General features: G+C 43.1%; 1 protein-coding gene across 3 annotated transcripts in view; it reads left to right on the top strand.

The window, feature by feature from the left end:
* Nucleotides 1-27,498, top strand: part of ppp6r3 (protein phosphatase 6, regulatory subunit 3) — a 65,338-nt gene that overhangs the window by 36,197 nt on the left and 1,643 nt on the right. The window contains exons 16-24 of one of the 3 annotated variants that reach the window (XM_086108332.1): nucleotides 897-994; nucleotides 4,572-4,626; nucleotides 13,949-14,079; nucleotides 14,891-15,006; nucleotides 15,710-15,791; nucleotides 16,710-16,807; nucleotides 16,924-17,119; nucleotides 20,877-20,894; nucleotides 22,866-22,940. In XM_086108332.1, coding sequence (XP_085964458.1) covers nucleotides 897-994; nucleotides 4,572-4,626; nucleotides 13,949-14,079; nucleotides 14,891-15,006; nucleotides 15,710-15,791; nucleotides 16,710-16,807; nucleotides 16,924-17,119; nucleotides 20,877-20,894; nucleotides 22,866-22,940 — 869 coding nt within the window. Of the gene's footprint in view, nucleotides 1-896; nucleotides 995-4,571; nucleotides 4,627-13,948; nucleotides 14,080-14,812; nucleotides 15,007-15,709; nucleotides 15,792-16,709; nucleotides 16,808-16,923; nucleotides 17,120-20,876; nucleotides 20,895-22,865; nucleotides 22,941-27,498 lie in introns of all 3 variants that reach the window. The other 2 variants (XM_086108331.1, XM_086108333.1) reach the window with 2 other exon arrangements.

Raw genomic sequence — 27,498 nt, 5'->3', positions numbered from 1 at the left:
TTAATTATAATTAATTCTTTCTTTCTACTTTTAGTTATCTTTATATTTTTCAAATAGTTTGGACATACCCACTACAAATGCAGTTCTACAGTGTAAGACATCAGACAGATGGCACAGCACTCTGTTTTGAGTCCTTTGTTTGGCGGGGGATGGGAGGGTGTAATCCGGAAATGCTTTGCGCGAGTTAGAGGGTACCTGGCTGAAAAAATATTTCACTGGGGCTACATCATTGAAAGGTACAGGGCTCGAGATATTTATTGGATTCATGAGTTTATGCAAACGTCTGGCCGCAACTTTACAATTTGTAGTGTCATTTGTTCGACTCCAAACATCTCTGTCATTAGCCCAGTCTTTTAAACTGTACACACATTTTGACTATGGTGCCTACTTAAACTGCACGCCAAATAATTTTGACACCTAAATCATGCAGGCATATGACTTATCCTCTTCTTTTACATAGGGTGTGGCCTTTGTGCAGTCAACCAATTCTGTAAATGCTAGCTAGCTTTGTGCAGGCTCGAGAGCAGGGGTTACCAACCTTTTTTGAAGCTGAGAGCTAATTAACGCGAAAGGCTACCAGTTTAATACACACTTCTGATCACATTGATTTCCAATCACATTTGTTAATAATAATGAATGATAATTATTGACGGTATGTGAAGACACCCCTCATGTTACTAATTTGTCACTAACGTAAACAGTGATTTGATATGGTAGGAAACATATAAATGCTAAATTTGGACATTTTTTTGAAATGATAACGTCAACAACATTCCGGCAACATCACAATGTTCAATCACTGGTGCTACTTTTAGTACAGGCTGGCGGGGACCATGTGGGTGACCCCTGCTCGAGAGAGTACGTCATTAATCAATATTGGTCTTGGCTTTTGCTAGGCGTTTTCTGATTATCAGATGCAACAAATGACGTCCAATTTTATTGAGCAGTTTGGCTTCAATGACGAAGAGTTTGCTGATCCAGATGATGTTTTGGAGTGAGTACATGTTGAAAAATCAATAAATGATTGAATAAAACTGATGGGACAAGACACTGAAGACATTTCAAAGCTGGCAAGCATATTATCATATGGGAATATTGCCCTGCGTGCTGGCAAACTATTACATTTGATTGTGCCGATCAGTCTTTATTAGTCAAAACATGTACCAGACTTTCCTTAAGATTCGTTTAGACGGTACACAACCACTTTGAAGTCAATGGTGTGCTGTCCCAGTACTCTTCAGAAATGAGATTTTTTAAGTCTGAATAGCTCTAAAACCTACATGGGTATACTTCAGATTTTTGTTCGTTTGTTCCATCGTCACACCCGTCAAAACACTCGTTTGTCCAGTACCCCAAAAATGTTCCTCGTTCATGTTAAAGTGCCCATTCCATCAAAATGAATTGGTTCCACTATTTTATGTTTAATATAGATCACAGTGAGACTGTGATGTAATTTAAGTTTGCCATATATGCGCTTGGTTATTTGCATGCACTAAATAGCCTTTGAGTGACAAAATGCCTGCAAACGAGCTGATTTTGAAACCAAAATTGTGCTTTGTGAGGGCACATTTCGTGAAGGGTGACTTTGTCAATGTAAGCTTAGACAGCTTTTCACAGCGGTTTGCAGCATCATCATGAAGGTCTATTTAACAAAAGAAATCAGAGCACAACTGAGAACCAGCCAGAGACTGTGGCTTCGAGCTCGTCATCCAGGCTGTCTAACGTCACCATGGAGGAGAGAAAAAAAGAAAAGCCATTTCTCCAGCCTTGCTTCTTCGGGTGGGCGATATACATCATCCTCAATATTATCGTCAATTGTCCTATGTCATACAATCAACTCTATCAAGTATTTAAACTATCTCCAAAAATGAGCAGGTCTATTGATTGGTTGCAAGTTCGGGAAATGATGAAGTCCTCATTCAAATGTTCATTCTGTGAATGTGCGTACAGGATTCAGTCACGTGATTGGTTGTCCCCAAGCAGGTGGAAGAGGGCATTGTTTCAAATTGAGAAATGGAGGATTCTCCCATTATAGCAAGTAATTTAATAGCAAAACAAAAGTTTACGTCCCTCGCCTTGAAACAGTTTGGGGTTTAACAAGACTGACGTCCGTTTAGAAAAAAAAAATAATTAAGATGTGACGACATTTCTGTTCCACCAACCATATGAAGGATTACGTAAATATGTGACTTGACATGCATGACTATGGCGAAATAAAAGATAAGTAAAGCTGAGCAACAGACTCAAGAAGTCCTCGCCAAGTTGACATGCACTGTACCATTGACAAAGCAAATAAACACTGCCGAGACGTCAGAATCTGATTAATTTGTTCAAGTATGCGAAACACATAAGGTATTTTACTTTTCCAGTTAGGATCAGCTAAGAGGAACATGACCAACAGAGGGAGGCAGAACTGGAACCTTGGTGACTTGCTGTTTAGCACCCTGATATTCAGATATGAAAAGAAAAAAATTGGAAAGAGGTGGAGAAAAAAAAACAATGACGCGAACCATTCTCCTTCAATGGAAGCATGACTTGCCCCTGAGGGGAAAAAAAAACCTCATCACACGCACCTTACATTTCAAAGGCATGGACAACAAATCTCAAGAGCCTACATGTACTGAACAGGGGGGATGGAAGAATGAAGGGGGAGAACGCGATGCAACCAGTCTGATTAGCAGCTCAGACCATATGAGCGCTCTGTCAGTCACGTGACGTCACAAGTGCGGAGTGAATCGGAATCCATTGAAGGCAGTGAAATCAGGGAGGTATCTAGTGCGTTATCGTGGGTGTGCATGAGTGTCACGCATCCGCAGCTGTATCACCTAGCTTATCGTCTCCGTGGAGACCTCCTTGGCATATCAGACTCGGGTCGAGGAAGGAGGGTTAAGGGGCTGATAGGAATGCTTGCGTCCGAGCCTAGTTTTCATCCAGAGGAAAGTCCAGAGAACAGTTGTTTTGGGAACAGGCTGTCATCAATTTCAGACACCCTTGAATGTCTTTTAGCCTTGTGACTCTCAATGGCATCAATTAGCCGAATCCTCAATCAATTTTTCAAGGCCAGACGCCAACTACTCCTTGTTCTTTTCCATTTTGCCAAGAGACTCCAAAACCGCATCCACTTTGCGATTGAGTTTAGTCAACACATGAGTCTGAGTTTTGATCACCCTCCATAAAGACCTTCATCTTATTCCCTTCCAATTAAGCTGCTTCCAACGGCTGAGTTTTGCGATAGATCAGGAAACTGCCAACTCCAAACAGCACGGTACCTGTTTTCAGAAAGCCAATAATGTAGAGGTCTTCCACACTCTGTACAGACAATAACATCAAGCATACCACTCTCCACTTCTGCCAAGGATCTACTCAGCAGTAAAAGTCCCTGAGGGGAAAGAAGTGTCCCCACTGCCTGCTCTTTTCTTCGAAATGTTTTTATCCACAGTACTGAGAGTCCAGCTGGCTAATTCTATGATTTGTTTTTCAGAAGAAAAATAAGCAGGCTAGTTTTAGAAAAAGGGACAGCACATAATCAAAGTCAGCAAGCAAGCAGGGATAATGGGTGGGGGGAACAGGAGCCGAGTACAAAGCGTCCGCCTTCGTCCACAGCTAAGCAGAAAAAGCTACAACTAAAAACCAAAAAAAAATAAAAATAAAAATCACATACATATGTGCAAATGAGTAAATGTTTGCTGGATGTTTCATATTCACTTCACATTCAGTTCTTACACGCTCATAGTCCGCATCATCGCTACATTAATTTCTTATACATAGGAACATTTCACGAACGATCTGTCAAAAGATCACTGCTGCATATGTTGTCACGCGTTTTTGGCCATCTCCATTGGCAGCCATTTTACTACCTTCTGTCGACTGAAAATGATATCATAGTTGCTCATGGCTCAGATAACCTATCATGGCTCAGCTGCAGAAAACAGCTGAGCTGGCCCGCCCAGTCCCCTATCCACTGACTGGAGTCGACTGGAGCCTGAAATGGGGCATCCTGCTCACTTACAGCCTAAAATAATATAAAAAAACAAATATGCAAATCTGGTAATAGGATATCGAAAGATTCCAAAACATTAAAAAAAATACAAAATATATTGGCAATGGAACCTTTTTCATGAAAAACGTCATGAATCATTTGTACCTCATTCCGAGCACAATCCAAACACTTCAATCTGTATTCCATCGTGTGTTGTTTATGTTCCTCATATCATGGTTCTTTTGGTAATCAAGTGGAGAAAAAAAACGATTTTCATTCACATGACGGCTCTTGAAATATCTTCACAATAGATTTGGCATGTCTATTTTTTTTGGTTTTGTTTTGTCAAAATAGCTCTAAATTCTTGTAATTGTTTCTTTGTGACCGCAATTTGTTTTGTGAAAATCCTTACCTTCTTTTTTTTTCATAATCATGCCAACTCTTTCCTTCCCATCATTTACTGTTATGATATGAAAATGACTGTTATGAAGGTCACAAACTTTCGTATGTTACTGTATATTGTAGTTGCCTTTGAAGCATTGGAAATAATATAGAGCTCGAAACTAACCCATTTTTGTCTTTAACATTGCAGTATTCCCTTTGACAGAATATCAGACATCAGTTTTTCACTCAATACAAATGAAAGTGTAAGTACCGTCATTATTCATCTTGAATATTAATGTAGATGACAAAATGTATTTCCAGTTGTTGTCAATCCATTTTAGTGTATCAAAGAGTCAAAAAGTGAAGTCTGGAGGCGTTGAGGGTCATTCCATTCCAAATTATCCAGTAGGTTTAACCAAGCAGATATTGATGTAAATGCCACTCGGTGTACTTGTTGCTCGTGATGGAACAACACAAACAAAATCTCAAATTTTAGGTCAATCGGAGCAGGGGTTTGGGAGCTACGACCCACCGAATTTTCATTAGTTTGGCAAAAAGGGGTGTGTGGCGCCTTTCTTTAAACCCTCATATCTCAGGAATTACTCAGTTAATATTTGCAAAACAGATGTTGGACAGGGAATTCAACAAGGAATCCAAATCATTCAAATCAGGGGTGCCCAATATGTCGATCACGATTGACCGGGAGCTCGTGGACAGGTCCCAAGTCGATCGCGAGGGGTACGGGGGGGGACAAAACAAAAACATTTGTATGTCTATGTGCGTGTTATTAATATGATAAAGTTTTGTGTTAGTGCACACTGCACCCTTAGCAGCTGGTGGGCCATAACTCCCAAATCCCTGCTCAGACTGACCCAAAATTTGAGATGTAGCATACAGTATATCAACAAGTACACCAAGTTTTCATTAACATCAATATCCACTTGGTTAACTCATTCACTCCCAAAGACGTTTTAAAACGTCTTTTCAGACTTGGTCTAGAATTGGCTGGTACTGAATGAGTTAATATATTTAGATGTTTGGGGTGATTTGGGATGGAATGACCCTGCATCTTGAATCTGAAGTCGCTTTCACACCACAGCTTAAGTAAATATCTGATATTAACTTTATTGATGGAAGTGAAATCTAACTTTTTTTAAAAGTAAAAGAATATCTAAAAAAAATTATCAATAAATAATATTTGTAAACAATGAGTTGACACCTGAATAATTAGACAGTATGCAATGAAGAAAAAAGTAAGTCATCAACGGTGCCCTTTTTTTTAAACTTCCATTTAAGTTGCAGAACATGCAGTAAGTGTGATGACAATACATGGTACAATAATCCTTTATCAAGTAAGAATGACCATACACAATTTTCTTCATACTTGCTGTTGACTGAAAACATTTGGGCTACATACTAAAATTGCCATTTAAAATTTTATTTCCAAGTATTTATTTAGATCAGATATACTACTAATTTTCAACGAAACACACTATTCTTAAAAATAAAGAAAAAAATAATATTAATTTGCAAATCCCAGACCTGCAAATGATATGAAACAAACTTTTGGTTGCATTTTAGAGGATCTTTTTCCAGGTTCTTAGTGTAGCCTCTTTTCGGTTATTGTTCGTTTCGGTTACCTCTTTAGCAGGTAAATGTTTTCAGTGTGAAGACTGACTTGGCCAGCATATAACCTTCCACTCTCAGTTCATGTTTGTCCACATTGATGATTAATGAGCTTGTCTCAGGAGAAGCCCTTTCCATCACTTTGGTAAAGGTTAATCAGTCCATAAAACTTTGTCCTAGAATTTTTGAATCTCCTCACGGTACTAGGTACTGAAGATTCACACCTCTGTTTGTACCATCCGCCAGGGAAAATCAGGAGATCAATAGCACAGAGTAGCAGGTAAAAAACATGATTCATTTGATGTGTTTCTTCTTCGGTTGTTGCATCGGGTCTTTCCGATGTACTGATGTTGGTATAGCACCTCCATAGTGGTGCAACGCTGCAACTGCAGTTAAAATGCATAGCTGCTGCAGAAGGACATCAATAGTTCAATCAGCACAGCTGAAGCTTTCCGTTGTGTTTTGCGATATCAATCGGTCTGGCTGGGGGGGTGCACAAAAATAGCTGTTTTCGCGAGTTTCACACTTCCAATACATTTAATACTTTTTCTAACTCTTCACTCCATTTTCACACCTTTGCCCTTGGTTGTGAAACAACAAAAACAAGGTGTCCCAATTCTCAGAGGGCTTTAGTTTCACATCAGGAAGCGGAGACATCTTCAAGAAATGGCCCGCGAGCAAGGTGCAGCCTTATGTGAGACCAAGCCCTCTTGTCACATAAACAAGGAAGAAAAATGCCACGGATATGCATCCATTTTCCCTGATGCTTCCTGAGGCCAGAGAGTTGTGAAATTGCGCCCTGGCGAGACTTGCTTTGGAACCTACTTCTTGCTGTCTGGAGAACCCACTTTTATACAAAATACGACAGAGTCAGATGTGTTTCATTTTATTCACGTCCATTTCCCTGTTCCTTCCCTGACCGAAATTTGAAAGGAATTTAAACATGGCTGACTTCATGTTGAGTTAAGAGTAGGGCCCCAGAGATGGTTTATAGGTCTTGAACTGTGACTTCAACATTTGGTACATCTTGGTGAAAGATTCAACCGGAGCTGTTTCATTAAAAGTTTTTAGTGGGGTGGAACTAAGCCGTTTTTTTCTTCCCCAAAACAAAATATTGATTAGACGTGATGTGTGTGCAAAGGTTCATATGTTTTCACGAATGACCATCAAAATCAGCTTCATTTATCTTGCCAAACAGCATGTCCCAACGGCAATGGCGTTCGATCAAATTAAAATCTTGCACTTGTCATCTTGAATTCCATCCATCCATCCATCCATCTTCTACCGCTTATCCGGGGCCGGGTCGCGGGGGCAACAGCTTTAGCAGGGAAGCCCAGACTTCCCTCTCCCTAGCTACTTCTTCCAGCTCTCCCCGGGGGATCCCGAGGCGTTCCCAGGCCAGCTGGGTGACATAGTCACTCCAGCGTGTCCTGGGTCTTCCTCGGGGTCTCCTCCCGGTGGGACATGCCCGGAACACCTCACCAGGGAGGCGTTCAGGAGGCATCCGAATCAGATGCCCAAGCCACCTCATCTGGCTCCTCTCGATGTGGGGGAGAAGCGGCTCGACTCTGAGCCCCTCCCGGATGACCGAGCTTCTCACCTTATCTCTAAGGGAGAGCCCGGACACCCTGCGGAGAAAACTCATTTCGGCCGCTTGTATCCGGGATCTCGTTCTTTCGGTCACGACCCATAGCTCGTGACCATAGATGAGGGTTGGAACGTAGATCGACCGGTAAATTGAGAGCTTCGCCCTTTGGCTCAGCTCCTTCTTCACCACGACAGACCGATACAACGTCCGCATCACAGCAGACGCTGCACCGATCCGCCTGTCGATCTCTCGCTCCCTCCTGCCCTCACTCGTGAACAAGACCCCAAGATACTTAAACTCCTCCACTTGGGGCAAGATCTCTCCCCCGACCCGGAGGGGGCACTCCACCCTTTTCCGACTGAGGACCATGGTTTCAGATTTGGAGGTGCTGATTTTCATCCCAACCGCTTCACACTCGGCTGCGAAACGCTCCAGTGAGAGTTGGAGAGCCCTGTTTGAAGGAGCCAACAGCACCACATCATCTGCAAAAAGCAGGGATGCAATACTGAGGCCACCAAAACGGACGCCCTCAACGCTTCGGCTGCGCCTAGAAATTCTGTCCATAAAGATTATGAACAGAATCGGCGACAAAGGGTAGCCTTGGCGGAGTCCTACCCTCACTGGAAACGATTCCGACTTACTGCCGGCAATGCGAACCAAACTCTAACATCGGTGGTATAGTGACCGAATAGCCCATATCAGGGGGTTCGGTACCCCATACCCACGAAGCACCCCCCACAGAACTCCCCGAGGGACACGGTCAAACGCCTTTTCCAAGTCCACAAAACACATGTAGACTGGTTGGGCGAATTCCCACATACCCTCGAGGACCCTGCTAAGGGTGTAGAGCTGGTCCACTGTTCCACGGCCGGGACGAAAACCACACTGCTCCTCCTCAATCTGAGGCTCGACTTCCTGACGGACCCTCCTCTCCAGCACCCCTGAATAGACCTTACCAGGGAGGCTGAGGAGTGTGATCCCTCTGTAGTTGGAACACACCCTCCGGTCCCCCTTTTTAAAAAGAGGGACTACCACCCCGGTCTGCCAATCCAGAGGCACTCTCCCCGTTGACCACGCGATGTTGCAGAGGCGTGTCAACCAGGACAGCCCCACAACATCCAGAGCCTTGAGGAACTCCGGGCGGATCTCATCCACCCCTGGGGCCTTGCCACCGAGGAGCTTTTTAACCACATCGGTGACTTCAACCACACAGATAGGAGAGCCCACCTCAGGGTCCTCAGACTCTGCTTCCTCCAAGGAAGACGTGTTGGTGGAGTTGAGGAGGTCTTCGAAGTACTCTGCCCACCGGTTCACAACGTCCCGAGTCGAAGTCAGCAGTGCCCCATCCCCACTGTACACAGTGTTAGTGGTGCACTGCTTCCCCCTCCTGAGACGTCGGATGGTGGACCAGAATTTCCTCGAAGCCGTCCGGAAGTCGGCTTCCATGGCCTCACCGAACTCTTCCCACGCTCGGGTTTTTGCCTCGGCGACCACCGAAGCTGCGTTCCGCTTGGCCAGTCGATACCCGTCAGCTGCCTCTGGGGTCCCACAGGCCATAAAGGCTCGATAGGACTCCTTCTTCAGCTTGACGGCATCCCTTACTGCTGGTGTCCACCAGCGAGTACGAAGGTTGCCGCCACGACAGGCACCAACCACCTTACGGCCACAACTCAGATTGGCCGCCTCAACAATAGAGGCACGGAACATGGTCCACTCGGACTCAATGTCCCCCGTCTCCCCCGGAACATGGGAAAAGCTCTGTCGGAGGTGGGAGTTGAAACTCCTTCTGACAGGGGATTCCGCCAGACGCTCCCAACAAACCCTCACAATACGTTTGGGTCTGCCAGGACGGACCGGCATCTTCCCCCACCATCGGAGCCTACTCACCACCAGGTGGTGATCAGTTGACAGCTCCGCCCCTCTCTTCACCCGAGTGTCCAAAACATGCGGCCGCAAATCCGATGATACAACCACAAGGTCGATCATCGAACTATGGCCCAGGGTGTCCTGGTGCCAAGTGCACATATGGACACCCTTATGTTTGAACAAGGTGTTCGTTATGGACAGTCCGTGACGAGCACAGAAGTCCAATAACAAAACACCACTCGAGTTCTGATCGGGGGGGCCGTTCCTCCCAATCACGCCCCTCCAGGTCTCACTGTCATTGCCCACGTGAGCATTGAAGTCCCCCAGTAGAACAAGGGAGTCCCCAGCAGCAGTACTCTCCAGCACACCCTCCAAGGACTCCAAAAAGGGTGGGTATGCTGAGCTGCTGTTTGGTGCATATGCACAAACAACAGTCAGGACCCGTCCCCCCACCCGAAGGCAGAGGGAAGCAACCTTCTCGTCTACCGGTGTGAACCCCAATGTACAGGCACTGAGCCGGGGGGCAATGAGCATGCCCACACCTGCTCTGCGCCTCTCACCATGAGCAACTCCAGAGTGGAAGAGAGTCCAACCCCTCTCGAGAGAACTAGTACCAGAACCCAGGCTGTGTGTGGAGGCAAGTCCGACTATATCCAGTCGGAACTTCTCTGCCTCACACACCAGCTCGGGCTCCTTCCCTGCCAGAGAGGTGACATTCCATGTCCCAAGAGCTAGCTTCTGCAGCCGAGGATCGGACCGCCAGGGTCCCCGCCTTTGGCTGCCGCCCAGCTCGCATTGCACCCGACCCCTTTGACCCCTCCCACGGGTGGTGAGACCATGAGAAGGGGGACCCACGTTGCCTCTTCGGGCTGAGCCCGGCCGGGCCCCATGGGTGTAGGCCCGGCCACCAGGCGCTCGCCAACGAGCCCCACCTCCAGGCCTGGCTCCAGAGGGGGGCCCCGGTGACCCGCGTCCGGGCAAGGGAAACTGAGTGCCATCGATTTTATCTCTCATAAGGGGCTTTGTGAGCCGTGCTTTGTCTGGTCCCTCACCTAGGACCTGTTTGCCATGGGTGACCCTGCCAGGGGCATAAAGCCCCAGACAACTTAGCTCCTAGGATCATTGGGACACACAAACCCCTCCACCACGGTAAGGTGACGGCTCACGGAGAGGATCTTGAATTCCTTAAGATAAAAACACCCCAAGTTTCAAGACACTCAGACAATAGCTCTAGGAAGAGTTCTTTGAAATGTGTCCTTTAAGAAAGGCCAAAAATGGGACAAAATTTGAAAGAAAACTCAAAATGGGCAGACTTCCTGTTTGGTTTAGCATATGGCTCCAACAGGCTCTTTGGCTGTCACATGTACCTCAAACTTGTTGCAGATCTAGGTGAACAACGTACAGTTGGGGCTGCTTTGTTAAAAATGTGTAGGGGGCTCTGCTGTGCCATTATTTTAAAAGTCGCAAAATAAAATATTAATGCTTTTGCTAGGACTGATCTGTACAAAGAAGTTGTCATGCATGTTTAGACCCTCAAAAGTAGCGTTTTCTTGGAGAACAGCATGTTGCCAGCATTCAGCGAAAACTCACCAACTTAGTGTTTTAATATCACGAACACCTAAACACTCTTCAGAGCAACTATGAGGTAAATCTGGTTACTCCGCTAAGAGAAAACCACCAATGAATAAAATAGCCAGTAGGTGGCGCTACCATTACGATGAAAAGTTTGTAGATGTCTTCAGGCCCGGACTTTTATCAAATAAATTTGGAGAGGATAGCATCATCTGGGTCAAGTTACAGCAGCTTTTTTGTCATGGTCAATCATCAGACTTTGTGGCACTGCAAAGGCCACGTTCTTTGTAGAAAAGTCATTATATTCGGTCTAAGGAATGATCGTCTTGTGACACATTTTCAGTTGGATTTGGACTTGGGGCGGTACATTAAAATTCAAAATAAGAGATTTCCTGTAGCCATTGAGTGGGGCAATAAGTGTTACAAAATAATGCCATATGTTTAGCATTTCCTGTTTTGTGGCGAAGGAAATATGAAACGCAAAATTTGCACTATTTTGGAAACGTTTTTCACCCTGTTGTTGTCCCATGTCTTGAGATGGTACAGACCAAGTTTGGAATCCATCTGACCAAACCTATTTGACAAGAGTACAAAAGTATGACCCCTGTAAATGTGAAAATTTGGTTAAAAAATCTTTATGAAGAATATGGCTGGAATGGACTTATTGTGTACGTCTCAGGGTGTTACACGTGCATAAGGTCAAACGTACTGGGATCAGATTTAGATTTTCCACTGTAGGGGGTGCTACAGAGCCATTTTTTGTAATTGTGAATGAGGACTTTAAAATGTCTTGTTTCGCTAGGCCCATGAATGTGCAAATTTTGGTGAGTTTTTCATGCATTTTTAGGTCCCAACAATACGATTCATCGGTCAAAAAATATCAATCATAGTTTCCTATTGTTCTGTAAAGCTCTTTGTTGCAATATTGCATTGTTAGTCATAATAATAATCATCATAAGATTTTTTTTAACAAAAACAATAGGGAGCTCCCCATGGTTCTTGCTCTGGCCGGATAGTGCACCACTTTTTAAGTGGGGATATTAGCAAATCTGGGGTCCGTATAATGCATGAGTACAGAGGGGGAAAAAAATTCATGGGTGTATTTGGGTGCATGTTATTCCTGAGAAATTTTGATCACTAAAATTATTACTAAAATCCATTCCATTCATCCATCCATCCATCCATTTTCCGAACCGCTTGATCCTCACTAGGGTCGCGGGGGGTGCTGGAGCCTATCCCAGCCGTCTTCGGGCAGTAGGCGGGGGACACCCTGAATCAGTTGCCAGCCAATCGCAGGGCACACAGAGACGAACAACCATCCACGCCCACACTCACACCTAGGGACAATTTAGAGCGTCCAATCAACCTGCCATGCATGTTTTTGGAATGTGGGAGGAAACCGGAGCACCCGGAGAAAACCCACGCAGGCCCGGGGAGAACATGCAAACTCCACACAGGGAGGCCGGAGCTGGAATCGAACCCGGTACCTCTGCACTGTGAAGCCGACGTGCTAACCACTGGACTACCGGGCCGCCCACTAAAATTAAAAAAGAAAAGAAATCTGTCTGTGCAACATCATTCTGTGTAATTCCAAACTGTTGGACTGTCTATGGTTCATGTTTCTAACCGGTATCAAGGTAATTTTCACAGACAAAACCCAAGTCCTCGACCCAGTGTAGACATTGACTGCTATTTATTGTTTGAATCAATCATGAAATAGAACCCACCTTGGCAACAAAACACAACTCTCAGTCACATTATCCAATACTTTTTCACAAATGTTTAAAAAATAAAGTCCCGTCTAACCTGTACATCTGATTCACATTTAAACACATGAAGACAAAATATTGATCTCTTGTCTCATATTTCTAGTCATCAAACTGTTTTCAGTCTACAGCTAAAATAAAGTCATCAACCGTTGCGCCAGTGTTTTTTTGGACAGGAGTGTATATGTAATAGTGCTGCTTAAAAAAGGGAGTAGAACTGGGTGTTTCATTTCTGAGATCTCAAATGTTTGTATGAATGGCAGTCCCTTTCTTTTACCAAATCAAACGTGCAAAGTGAATCACTATTATATCACCCCCCTGCTGACTCGCAGAAGTTTTAAATATTTTCAATGGATTTAATTTCTGTCACCGTTCAAATACAGCACTTGACCCATCTGTATAAATGAGCTGCCATAAAAATTTATTACTTTCGTTGATAAAAGTTTTTAAATGATGCATTTCACCGACCACATCTCCCATGATCCTCATTTCTATGATGTGAAAGTTAAATGATAATTGAAGAAAATAAAGGGTGCGTTCATGTAAAAAATAAAATATATATATTTTTAAAAACCCTCAAATTGGATGAGTGAATAAAATAATGGATGGATGGATGGATATACTTTACTGATGTCATTGAGGATTATAGAAAAACAGACCTGCCAATGTGGGCTAAAAACTTTTGACTGGGCCTTGTTTTTCCCAACGTACTGCAGTCTTTTGAACATGCTGCAAAGACATTCCAATGACTTGCAGTACGTTCGAATGCCGTAGCCTAGTCAAAAATGATGACTCCATGTTGGCAGTTCCACGTCTCAGTCGAAGACAATAAAAGTATTGAAATGGCAATTGCCAGAAAATATGTTCAATCAAATTGTACGATTTGCAAACAATGTCTCAATTACAATTGGCACCCAGAGTGGTTGGAGTGATGTTAATTGGAAAATGTATCCTTTGGAATTTTAGAAGATTGTAAACTCTAAAATAAATAAATAAATAAATAAAAATAGCAGGGTATTTATGTTAATGTAATGTAACCTGCTAAATACATCTGCTCGCCGAATTTATAGCGGTATGTCTTCAGTTTTAAGTTTGTTCATGCACATCATTTGTGACAGTTTTTTTTTGTCCTTTTCTTATGGTTTTCTTTTCATCCCTTTTCCCCAGGTGAAAGTAGCTATGTTTGAAGCACGCTGTAGAGAGAAAATCCAGCAGTTTGAGGATGCTGGTTCAGATGAGGAGGACATCTGGGATGAAAAAGATGTTGCCTTTGTACCAGAGGCACAGAGGCGACCCAGGTTAGAAAGGTTCACATGGATTTTGGCATGGGCCCAGCGACTGCAATTCGAGTTCCGTTTTGTCTTGTCACATAATAAAACCACAACATATGCATGCACGGATATGTACATTAACGACGTATTGATACTGTATTTAGATCTAAATCCAGTACCATCTGGTTATCAACTTTTTTACTTGAATCTTAAAGAACCCTGTAAAATGTTACAAATGAATTGCCACAATGATTTATAATGGTTTTGTGATTGCATTTGACTTTTTGTACTTCCCAACTGGCAATAATGTAGAACTCTTATTCACCCACCTCCAAAATTCTGATAAATCTATTTGCATCGGTAGACGGTAAACATTCCCAGTCGAAAACCTGACTGCAAAAAATACAAAACATCTTTCTTTATATAGCGCTTTCACAACAGCTGTAACAATGCGCTTTACATAACAGTTAACATAAAATAACACAACACATAACATAAAACACGGACAGTCATGCAATCTTAACCACTTTTCCTGCATACACTTTATTGTTTGAAGCAGTTCTGGATGAAAGAGGAGGGAATGCTCGGTTTGAAAGTAAACCAGAAGCTGTAGCGTCATTTGATGAAAAAAAAGCTTGGCTCACTTCTCCTGTTCCATGTTAATCCGTGTCAATTCCTAGCGGCGACTCTCAGTTCTCAACTGCTTTTGTTTTTAAGTGATTTAGTCGCGGTACTGAATAGTAATTGTTTTCGTTCCCAGTAAGGCTGTACAGTATCTTGGAAAAATATCGTCATCGCCTCGGCACGTCTCGTATCATCACGAATGTTTCCGCCTTAGGAGTGCAGGTAGCACAGACAGCGAAGACAGCACTGACTCGGAGGAAGAGGATTCCAAGAAAGATGCGTTTGAAGCGTCTAATCCCAGCTCTGAAGACATTATGGAAGTTGAAACAGGTTAGTGTACTTCATGGTTTTATTCTTGAGCAATCGGTATCCCTTTAGATACATGTACACATTTTGGGACTGAAAAAGATGATTGACACTGCATCTCCAAAAACACTGCACAATAAACAGAGATTTTTGCAAATTCAGCAAAAACGAAGAAATCAATTCAAAGCAGCCACCAGACAGACATACCATACCGGACTGACATGCGGCTCTTCGAGAGAATGGGTTTTTGTGACCCACACCAAGTTCGAAACACCTTGCAGCTGAGACCCCGAAACTCAATCAGAAGAGCCAGTCGATAGCTAACAGCATCAATCCCGATTGACTTGTTTTCATTTGACAAGAAATGGAAAACTGTTTTGACCTCGTTCCGTCTTCCCCATGTTGATTTTTGCTGTCTTGTCAATGTTCCTCTGAACGGGTTGTAACCGGGAACTAAATTCCTTGTGGTGTTTTTTGCATACATGGCCAATAAATCTGATTCAGATTTTGATATACTGCATACAGCTTAACCAAAGGGCTCGCATGTTGAACATTTTGGTGTTAAATTTTTGCTAACCTAAGATCAATAGCTTTCAGTAAAGTATGTTGGGTTTTCATGTTGAACTGTATGAACTCTATAATCATTGTTTCAACACCATGCCGACAGCCATTTTCATAACAGCCTCAGTGAGGGTTTTTTTTATTTCCCTCTCCTTTTCTTTCATAGACACAGCTTGGAGCAGCTATTCAGCTCCAAATTCCAACTCAGAGACGGGCTGGGCTGATTTCTCTAACTTCTCCACCACCAGGTAGTAATAATGGTTTTATTATTATATATTTTTAATTCTGTCTGCATTTTAACGCAATTAGGGTTCACAAAAATTACCAAAAGAACAAAGGCCAAGATTGAAAAAAAAAATTGTTCAGGAAATCAGACAAAAGAACAAATGTTAATAATATACAGTATATGTATGTACCTGTATATATATATATATGATTACTGAAAATACATTTTACATTCCCCAAACAATGCAAGCAAATCATTGAATGCATGAGTTTTTGGTGTTGATTGCAAATGTATTTATTTCACTATAGTCATTAGCTGGAGGAAATGAGAAGTTGTAGTTCTTTAACTATGTGTCGGCCAAAGCTCTGTCATCTGGTGGCAGCCAAGAAAAATGCGCTACCAGATGAGGTCGTTCCTCATTGCCGTATATTTCATGGCTCCTCTTCTTTTGGCAGTTAACTCAGCGGAAAATGCAACGCTAGCTTACAATTGCAATACATTGCAAAACTATAAATGAAAGACAAACGTTATGAAGACAATTGATTCACCAAAAAGGCACACAAACCTCATGGGCTCTTTTCAATTGGTTCCTGCTAATAAACAGGGAAACAACTCAATGGGGAATATGAAGAGAGTCTCTTTATATTAGGCGCATCGGTCGGCTTTTGAGAAAATTTAATGCTTTTAGGTGTGCCTTATAGAATGCAAAATACGGTGTACACAGGACAGCTGAGTTTGTTTCAGATAAATAAACCCCAAGCAAACAAAAAATAATAAAACCTAGCAAACCGGTTCTGAAATTGAATTAAAATTCAATTTCAATTAAATAAAAACTAAATGTAATGAAAAATCCCAAAACAGTCTGCATCCCTCATTTGTTTCCCATCACAGAGCTTTGCATAATTAATGGTTGTTTCTGGGTAAAAACATTGTCTTTTAGCCCCAATGACCCACTAATGTGCAACTCTCCCGTTGCTATGGAAACCAACATCGAGAAACTGGATCCGCTGGGTGTCATTGGACCATTGTATTCGGATGGTGAGATCAACAGATTGAAATATACCAATGTCATTCTAACACAGTCCTGTTGACAGCCTTTGTTTTCTCGCTCTGTTTTTTTTTTCTTTTTCCTTTTTCTTTTTTTTTTCAAATAGAAAGTCAAGGCTGGCTGAGTCCGAGTATTTCTTCTTGCTCTTCCGTCACATCTAAGGGTTGTGGAAGATCTAAAATGGAAGATGAAACTACTTGCAGCATTCAACGCAGTATTACAGATACAGTCATCAACGGCTCCATAAAAGAGACTTTCAGCCTCACTGTTGATGCCAAGACTGAGACGGCTGTCTTCAAGAGGTTGGCCGCACTTAATATCAACTTAATGCCTTTGCTTTTTCATGGAGATGCCAGTCCAAACCATTTTTTTTTTCAACCATGTAGTGCAGTAAAAGTTAATAATTGGAATTGTTCTTTTGGCATTTAGTGCTTCATCATAGATGTTAAATTAGCCAAGGATAGAATTCAACAAAACAAGTCCTTGAACATCTGGTTCTTCAGTCACAAATCATAGATTTCTTTGATGAAAGCTGTTTATCAAAGGAAAGCTTGGACATTTACCCGAGTTAAATGGGGAAGTCACAAAGAGGCATTTCTCGAGTTGAGATACAGTAATCCCTCATTTATCGCGGTTAATGGGGACCAAAACCACCCGCGATCAACGAAAATCCGCAAAGTAGCGACCAATTAACATATACAGTGATCCCTCGCTATTTCGCGGTTTGTTTATCGCGGCTTCGGTGCATCGCGGATTTTTTCAAACTCATAAAAAAAATAATTTTATTTTTGAAGTCCGCAAAAATCGCTGGCCTGTGTGTATGTGTGTGTGTGACACACACATACACACAGGCCAGCGATCCCTGGTGCAGCAGATGTTTATGATGAGTCAATTAAGGTTGTTTAGACAATTAAGGATGGAGAGACCTGCTTTTGTTCTTACAAGTCTGTCTCTCTCTCTCTCTCTCTCTCTCTCTCTCTCAGCAACACACATACACTAACCTGCGTGCCCATGCGTGCAAGCACACACAGGTGGACCTTCCGTGCTTGAGCAGAGTGGCACACACTAGCATGTATAGTAAACAACAGTTAGACACTGATTTTTGCGGACTTCCCAAAAAAAAAAGATTTATGAATGTTTGAAAAAATCCGCGATGCACTGAAGCCGCGATAAACGAACCGCGAAATAGTGAGGGATCACTGTACTAAAATTGTGCGTTGCCGACGGAAAGAGTGGGACAGAACCTCTCAAATGAGAATTAGGTGACTAATCTGCAGTGTGCATCGACGATGCGAAGCCCTGGTTCGGAGCTGACAGAGCCCCCAACGAAATACTGAGTCTGATCTGGCGACTTGTAATTCACCTCATTCGGCTGTTGTTCTTGTCATTGTTCCTGTTGTGACTGTTATTTTTGTTGTTTCTGTTTTTATTGTTGACGATGGCTCAGTGAAATTTGGCCATTTAAAATTTTTTTACCCTTACCTTGTTCGTTGCCTGCAACTCGAGAAATGGAGAGCATATGTGCTTGTTCCTTCCACATTTAGCTTGGCAAATGTCCAAGCTGTAATTTGATATGTGCAGCCATCTCGTTACCTCTGCGTCCCGCGTCCTAAACGCATAACTTTACCGCAGGGCTCACAGTTCCAAATAATGTGCGTTTTTGGGACGCACGGAAATTTCTCAGTCAAAACAAAACAAAACAAAAAAAACCTACGGCAGTTCTGAGGATTTCACGGTAACGATCGTTACCGGTAGCGTGTCGTTTCCGTGGTGTAATTTTGATGGTACCGAAAAATCGTTTAACCATAAAAGTCACCGCACACAAGTTGACTGTACGCGATCAAATCTCTCCTGTGTGATCAACGCAAATTCACTGTGCCTGTATGTGTGTTTGTGGTGTAGTGTGTGAGTGTGTTTATTCTAATTTACTTTTGTTTTGTTTTCAGTGTTGGGGGCTGGGGGAGGGGGGCGGAACAGATAACGTTATGTGCGCATGCGGGTCGCTATTTTAGTCCGCAAACTGAGGAATCGCACGGATGAAAGTTTGAGATGGCGGCGAAAAAAATCACAAAGGTATACTAATTACGACATTTAAGAAATGGGAATGCCAGTCTGATTTTTCGTATGAATCGTCCGACGGGCGTATCACTAAGCTCACCTGTGACGTATGCAGAGAACACGAGAGCGAGATACGACGGGAGGCACGATTACGAGGCAAGTTGGTCATTAGATCTATAGGCTAATCGCTATGAAAAATATTATGAAACAGTATTGGTTATTCTATAATTTACTGGTTGTAGCATGGTAACTTTAGGAATAAAACATTCGTCACAAGGTGTAGTAATGCTAATGTTAACTGTTGGTAGAAATAATAATGACTTGTTTAGATTCTATCGTCAAATTGATCGTTGATTACACATGCATCGTCTTGGGAAGAGGATGTCAAGCCACATCAATACTTACCTGTATTAATGATTGCCAGTAAATTAATCTTTGCAGTGTGAGATTGGAAAAAATACTCTGATTTTGTGGTATGCTGTATTCATGATGCCATATGAGTACACCATATTTTGATCCATTTATTTTTTTGAATACATTTACCCATGAAACATTATACTTTTGAGTTTCAGAATTCTTGATTATGAATATCAGTCAAAATAGAAAAATGGGTTCCCATGATGAAGGTTTATGGAACCCAAAATTAGTTACCGTGGTTTCCAATTGGGTAATCAGACGGAACCGAAAAACGGTTACCATGAATTTCCGAAATCCTCAGGCTTGCTACTGAATTTAAATTTTTGCAGCATTTGTTTATAATTGTATGTATATGTTGTTGTTTGTGTTATTATCATATGCTATTGAATAAGTAGACCATTTTAGAATTCGAAAGTTGGGACTCTCTGAATGCAGAATGGGACTCATACTTTTCTGATCAGCGAGTCCCTGGGACTCGCTGGAGGTAAACTGTAAAATTTTCACTAATGTGGCGTGTTACCATTTATCAAATAAGATGTTCTTTCTAACGGAAGAAGCGCGTGTTCAATGATTTGTTTTGTTGAGTTTAGGATGCATGTATCGGATGACAAACTGTCGAGCTAAAGTCGTGTTTTGGGAGTTGTTCTGAGTGTATTGAATAGGGGTGTCAAGAGTTAAAGCGTTAACTTTGGAGATTAATTTTAATTCTTTAAAGGTTTAAAAAAAACTCTGTTGTTATTCGTTTTATTCGCTTCTTGTGACGTCCTGTGCTCAAGTGTCGAGCCAGATTTAGAGGAGTCTGGTACGAACACCGACTATCGGTAGTTTTACTTTGTGCTTGACACTTGTTGGATGAATGTAAAATAATTTGAGGCCCTTGCAACGCCAAATTTAAATATCATCTTAGTTATATGTCTGCGGCGTATCATCTCAGATCAAAATAACCTGCTCAAATTTCCTCCGCGGGTCACTCTGCTGTATTATGGTGCTCATGAGCAGTTTTGTTGAATTATTCCTATGAGAACAATTTCAGAAAGATGCCTGTGAAGCCAAGTCATTTTAGATTGTTTTGTTAAATTTTGCAGTCGAAAAATTGTATTCAAGGATCAAAGAAAGCTATTGCTCAGGATATCTTTGAGTCTATATATACAGTACATTTCACAATTTTACATTCATTAAATCCCAGATTTGACTGAAGTGAATATATGTTAAAAGCGTTGCTAAAAAAAAATTTAAATAGTAGAAGTAGAAGCCAAAAAATGTGATCAATCACGCTGAACTACAGAAAATTATGCGATTAGTTAGGTTTTAAAAAAATTGGATCCCTTGACAACACTAGTATTACCTGTACAATATATAAAAATGATACTTCCCCTCAACTCACTTCAGCTACTTCTGAGGTAGGTTCAGCAATGTCCCGAGTTACTAGATTTGGTCGCCCTGCCATTGTTCATCCCTCACGCCAGGCTATTTTAGTACCAATTATTTTGTGTTATTATTTTTATTCTGAACCAAATGACACTTGCGACGTAAGCTTCCCTTCCTTTCTCCCTTGCTGTGCGCTGTCGGTGTGGTCTTCGTCAGAGTGTTGAAATCATATCGGTATGTACCACTAATCAAGTTTCAGCCTGCAGCCATCCCCCTCAAACATTTCCTGTCCATATTTTGATGGTGTTCGCATTTTGTCATGTTCTCTGTTTTGCATGTGCTGTGAATAGAAGTGGGAGTTTCATTTTCAAGTTGATGTATAGACAGAAAAAGATGTCTTGATGACAACGGTCGTGTTTGGAGCAAAAAGAGGGACGCTTCAGAACGCCATTTGAACCACGTAGGGTTTGTTGGGGGCTGCTCTGCTGCAGCTGGGACTGGTGAACTTAACAAAGCTCGGTGGTTTAGTGTTCCAACAAAATGAAGATTTGTGGTTCAGATTTTTCAATTCAGAAAGAAAACACAAGCGTTGATTGCCATTTCTTTTTCCACTCTTCATCTACTTCACTTCATGGGGTATGTGTCAGGAACGTCCCATGCACTTCTGCCCCAAAATATATATTTCAAATAAGTGTCAAATATGTTTTCAACCAAGTTTTCCTCTGAAAACTCCTGTTGAAGTCGCAACCTTTTTTACTTGTTACTAGTTTGGAGAACGTGGCATGCCGTGTTCAACCTCGTTATAAGTTTCTGTCGATGGCAAAATGGTTACCAATCAATCGTGCTCAGTTTTTACAACTAGGTAACCCTCTGTGGAGCTTTTCAGTCACTCAGGTCATGGTAATTTGGAAAGGCTGGCATCTTCTTGGTTGTTGAAGACTTCTTCAAGATCAGTTTAACTGCTGTTAAAAAAGAAAAAATGTTCCATTTGAAATGTCAGTACTCTGAAGAGCAGTTTAAAACGGAACCGAAATTTGTTCAGAGCCAAAGTCTTTGATAGGGTTTGAATCTTCTCTGACTGGTGTTGATGCATTTACTATATTTTTCTGATTGCCCTTCATACGATGGACTACAAGTCCCACCAGTCACCCCCCAAAAAAATGCATCATGAAAAAGAAAAAACATTTATATAATTCGCTGCCGTGTATAAATCGCATTGGGGGGGGGGGGGGGCAAATGTATTTTACAAAAGCAGAGACTAAGAACTGTAGAGCTCTGACTCACACCCAAAATGCCCGTTCCCCAATTGTGGGTGCGTTCAGAAAGACGCTCCGAGCACGTACTGCTTCACTCCCGACTGTTCAGAAACTCAAGAGAGTTGTTCACGTGTCGTTCGGTTATTCGGAGTGCAGCAGGTAGCACAAGGAAAGTAAAGAGTTCAAGCACGAGCTGCTGATTGCTTTTATTATTTTATTATTTGATTATTTTATTTGGGACGGGTTAATTAATATGGGCCTGATGTGAGTTGTAATGAGCCAAACAGCCAGCAGAGGGTAGTGTTGCGCCATTTTAGATTGAAAATTCCTTCTGTTTGTCACCTGTTTACAGTGGGGGGAAGGGTTTTTTACTGTCACGGCAGCCACGGTGACAGTCAACGGACTTCTAGTCGGACGATCCGAAACATACATTCGAAATTCTTATGATTATACGCAGCAGTAAGAGCTTCATTTGCCCAGAATTGCCTCATCTGCTGAACAAAGCTGCCAAACTAAACTACACATTGAATAATTAAATGATCGGGCATCAACAAAACAAATGAGACTCTTGTCATGTTACACACAAGGTGTTGTATTAAGCAAAGATTCCCCCCCCCCCCCCCCCCCCTTGAATGTTAGTCTTGAGAGAGCCTCCCTCTTTGTGCCTTGTAGTTTTCTGTACAATGCAATTGAATTGATGTCAAGACGAGCCTTCTTCAATCTTCATTTTAGCATTTGAGTAGATTTGTCTTCATTGATCATCAATGCTGTACCGAGTTTGTACATTTTTACATTACGATTCACGTACAGTATTGTACAATAGTCGTCCAATATTTCTTTGTTGTACTGTGGAAATACATGGACTGCATCTTGCATCGTATTGCTCTGTGCTTATGTGAATCGCAACATCTTGAGTGTTTTGTAACGACTTTGTTTCTCCTCTTGGAAGCAATGACAAGTGCAAGTACGCAATGGAATTCCCTTATGGCCCTCGAGAGGAAATGTCCAACATAGATGATGCCAAGTAAGTCACATTGTCCCTTTATTCCATTTACTCCTTACTCTGTCAATTAAACTGATCCAACTCAGCAATGGTGAAGGGATGTGTTTTGGTCATAAAATCTGCCCTTCTACCTCTCAATTTGTAATCGCTGTATGAAGTCGCTGGGGTCGGGCCAAATCCTCCTATCTCCAAAATCATCGCTTTCCAGGTGACTAAAAAACAGCAGCTTTGTTCCGTCAAAGGCGTTGCATAATCAAAGACAGCAAGCTATTTTCAACACTTTAGATCGGTTAATCATTTATAAAATAAATAGCATACACTCCTCAACCTCCCTAGTAAGGTCTATTCAGGAGTGCTGGAGAGGATGGTCCGTCGGGAAGTCGAGCCTCAGATTGAGGAGGAGCAGTGTGGTTTTCGTCCCGGCCATGGAACAGTGGACCAGCTCCAAACCCTTTTGCAGGGTCCTCGAGGGTACATAGGAACTCGCCCAACCAGTCTACATGTGCTTTGTGGACATGGAGAAGGCATTCGACTGTGTCCCTCGGGAGTTCTGTGGGGGGGGGGGGGTGCTTTGGGGGTTATGGAGTACAGAACCCCCTGATACATGGGCTGTTCTGTCCTGTCCCTCTACCACCAATGTCAGAGTTTGGTTCGCAGTAAGTCTGAATCGTTTCCAGTGAGGGTTGAACTCCGCCAAGGCTGCCCTTTGTCGCTGATTCTGTTCATAACCTTTATGGACAGAATTTCTAGGCGCAGCCGAAGCGTTGAGGGGGTCCATTTTAGTGGCCTCAGTATTGCATCTCTGCTTTTTGCAGATGATGTGGTACTGTTGGCTCCTTCAAGCAGGGTTCTCCAACTTTCACTGGAGAGTTTTGCAGCCGAGTGTGAAGTGCAGTTGGGATGAAAATCGGCACCTCCGAATTTCAAAGAATAGTCCTCAAATGGAAAAGGGTGGAGTGCTCCTTCCGGGTTGGAGAGGAGATCTTGCCCCAAGTGGAGGAGTTTAAGTATCTTGGGGTGTTGTTCACAACTGAGGGCAGGAGGGAGCAGGAGTTTGACAGGCGGATCGGTGCAGCGTCTGCTGTGATGCGGACTTTGTATCAGTCTGTCGTGGTGAAGAAGGAGCTGAGCCAAAAAGTGAAGCTCTCAATTTACCAGTCGAGTTATGTTCCAACCCTCACCTATGGTCACAAGCTATTGGTCGTGACCGAAAGAACGAGATCCTGCATACAAGCGGCCGAAATGAGTTTTCTCCGCAGGGTTAAAGAGATTCTCGTCTCTTTATAAACACACTTGCTAAACCCCAGTGGAACGAAAAAATACGCTGTGGACAAGACGGTTATTGCAGTAAAAAATGTATATATTTGGGCAAAAAGGGAAACATACAGATGACCAGAAAAAACGTGTCCTGTCTGACCTCGAGCATTGTGTCGGCTAGGCTAACTTAGCTGTTGTCGTTGTCAAGTCAAGTCAACTGTATTTATAGAGCACTTTCAAACAGCCATCGCTGCATACAAAGTGCTGTACATGGAGCAATATAACATGCACAATAAACAGTAAGACAAATCGGTAATAAAGACGGTAGAAAGCACCAAACAGTAAAACCAAGAACAAATCTAAGTCATGCTGAGTCGAATGCCAAAGAATACAAGTGAGTTTTGAGGAGGGTTTTGAAGATGGGCAGCGAGGAGGCTTGCCGAATGTTCAGTGGGAGGTCATTCCAGAGAGAGGGACCAGCAACAGAAAAGGCTCGATCCCCTCTGAGCCTGAGTTTAGTTCTTGGTACTTCTAATAATGTCTGGTCCACAGACCTGAGGCGCCGGGCAGGTGTGTAGGGGCGGATGAGCTCAGAGAGGTAAGGTGGCGCGTGATTATTCAGAGATTTGAAAACAAATAAGAGGATCTTGAAAATAACTCTAAAATGTATGGGGAGCCAGTGAAGGGATGCCAGAGTAGGACGATGATACTAATGCAGCGTGTTATACCGGAGACAAATTCCTTGTGTGTTCTACATACTTGGCCAATAAAGATGATTCTGATTCTGATTCTGAGTTATGTGCTCCCTGTTACGAGTACCAGTCAAGAGGCGACCAGCTGAAGGCGCTTAATGGAGGACTGGCGGACTCCAAAGTAAAAGGGCATTGCAGTAATCGAGCCGGGATGTGACAAAGGCATGAATTACTGTCTCAAAGTGTTCATGTGAGAGGAGAGGTTTTATTTTGGCCAGCTGTCTAAGGTGAAAGAAGCTGGATTTGACAACGGCACCAATTTGCCGATCAAGTTTGAAATCACTGTCCAGTTTAAGGCCCAAGTTTGAGACTGTTGACTTAAGATAAGGAGACAGGGGGCCCAAGTCTACAGGATGGGATGTACAAGGGCCACTGGGACCAAACAATATCACCTCTGTCTTCTTTTCATTGAATTTCAAGAAATTTTGTGCCATCCACGTTTTGATTTCTTCCAGACAGGATAGGAGTGGCCTTAATGAGAAGGCGTCTTTCTTGCTCAGTGGGACATAGATCTGGCAGTCATCTGCATAGCAGTGGAAGGGAATACCATGTTTCCTTAAGATGGAACCCAATGGGAGCAGATACAGCGAGAACAGCAGAGGCCCCAGAATTGAGCCCTGTGGAACACCACATGACAGGGGAGCAGTGCGTGACTCAGAGCAGCCAAGGCTGACACAAAAGGTTCTGTCAGCTAAATAGGACCTAAACCACTCAAGAGCACTGCCGCCAATGCCCACCAAGTGCTGCAAACGAGTCAGCAGAATACTGTGATCCACTGTATCAAACGCTGCAGTTAAGTCCAATAAAACTAGACACATGTGGTCTCCAGCGTAATTTGCCAGGAGGATGTCATTAGAAACGCGTAACAGGGCTGACTCCGTGCAATGCATCGTCTTGAAACCTGACTGTTGTTCAAAGCTTCTTTGATATGTGACGTGGGTAGCGTCGGCGCTAATTGTTTGAAACCAAAAGATGTGCGCGTGTGTAAATGTTTGCGCTTACGCACGCACAGCAGAGAGCAGCGGACTATCAACTGCTGAGGCGCGCTTCACTCGAGTGGCGTCGCTACAGGGTGTCCGGCTCGCCCTTAGAGATAAGGTGAGAAGCTCAGTCATCTGGGAGGGGCTCAGAGTCAAGCCGCTTCTCCTCCACGTCGAGAGGAGCCAGATGAGATGGCTTGGGCATCTGATTAGGATGCCTCCTGAATGCCTCCCTGGTGAGGTGTTCCGGGCATGTCCCACTGGAAGGAGGACCCGGGGATGCGCCAGGACACGCTGGAGAGACTGTCTCCCAGTTGGCCTGGGAACGCCTCCGAAAGGTTCAGTTGTTCCCATGCAAGGATGGGCCGAGGTTCACCACTTTGTGAACAACTGTGAGCAAACGTTTTAAGAACACGGTTTCTCATATAAATGAATGAGAACCAGGTGGTGGCGCCCCTATTGTCCCGTGTTGCTCTTGCGCTGCGTGGGCCAATGTGCAGACAAAATTGTAGTTTTTTGATTAATCTTATCATCAGGATGAGGTATGACACCATTCCTCTTCACCTTGTTTCCTCTTTGGTTGTGATCCCAAAAAAATGTTGACATCTTCCTTCCTTCCTTCCTTTTATGCCATTTTTTCCCCTCACAAAATGTTCCTGCCTACCTTGCATAGTTTTGCTGTTAGGTATAAACTAAAGCAAGCAGGATTTCTAACCACTGTTCAGCTGTGCCATGACAATGCAATCCATGATCAGAATCAGGAAATTTTTTATGGCCAAGTTATGTTCGAGAATTCTCGATGCACCCAGATAAGCTTGAAGGGCCAGTCTGGCAACATTTGGTTCCCTCTAAACTTTAGAGCAGGGGTGCCCAAACTTTTTGGACCGAAGATCTACTTTTCGATCAACCAACTTCCCGGGATCACCCCTTACCACCACGCGCGTGCACGCGCACGCGCACACGCACACACACACACACACACACACACACACACACACACACACACACACACACGCATGCCATGATGAGAAACAGCCTGACACTGAGGCATGCGATGCACTTTTGCAGCCTGTTAACTATCGTAGCTCACACATACCGTTTTAAAGTGCTTCCCTCAGCCCTCTAGATTCCTATTCTTTGCCCGTGCCCTCGGTGAATTGTACACGAAGCAAACTCTGAATGAGAATAATGACGATAAAAAGTAGAGCGCAACAGCTCTGATCACAAGCTGCATTTGCAGACTGCTGAGCGCTAACAACTTCCGGTGACGTAATCACGCGCCATCGTAGGTTAAAGATTTACCTGCTTTATTTGATTTTTTAAATTTTTTTTATTTTGAAAATGAGACTGATAGGATGATTAGGGTGCAGCGTACATTAACACAAAAAATATATTACTAACATGTACAAAGACACAAAAAATGTTTTTGTTTTTTTTTTTCTCCTCAACACTCTTCGGATCTACTTGGGACCTGTCTTAGAACTACCGGTCGATCAGGATCGACGTAATGGGCACCCCTGCTTTAGAGGCTAAAGGCTTCAGAATATCAAGGCTATTTTATCATCACTGGACATGTTTACCTGGTCCCTT

This window comes from Hippocampus guttulatus, chromosome 4 (assembly GCF_054856545.1).
Source record: "Hippocampus guttulatus isolate MCC_2025c chromosome 4, RoL_Hgut_1.0, whole genome shotgun sequence".
NCBI classification, from domain to species: Eukaryota; Metazoa; Chordata; class Actinopteri; order Syngnathiformes; family Syngnathidae; genus Hippocampus; species Hippocampus guttulatus.
This window is presented reverse-complemented; position numbering and strand designations above follow the sequence as displayed.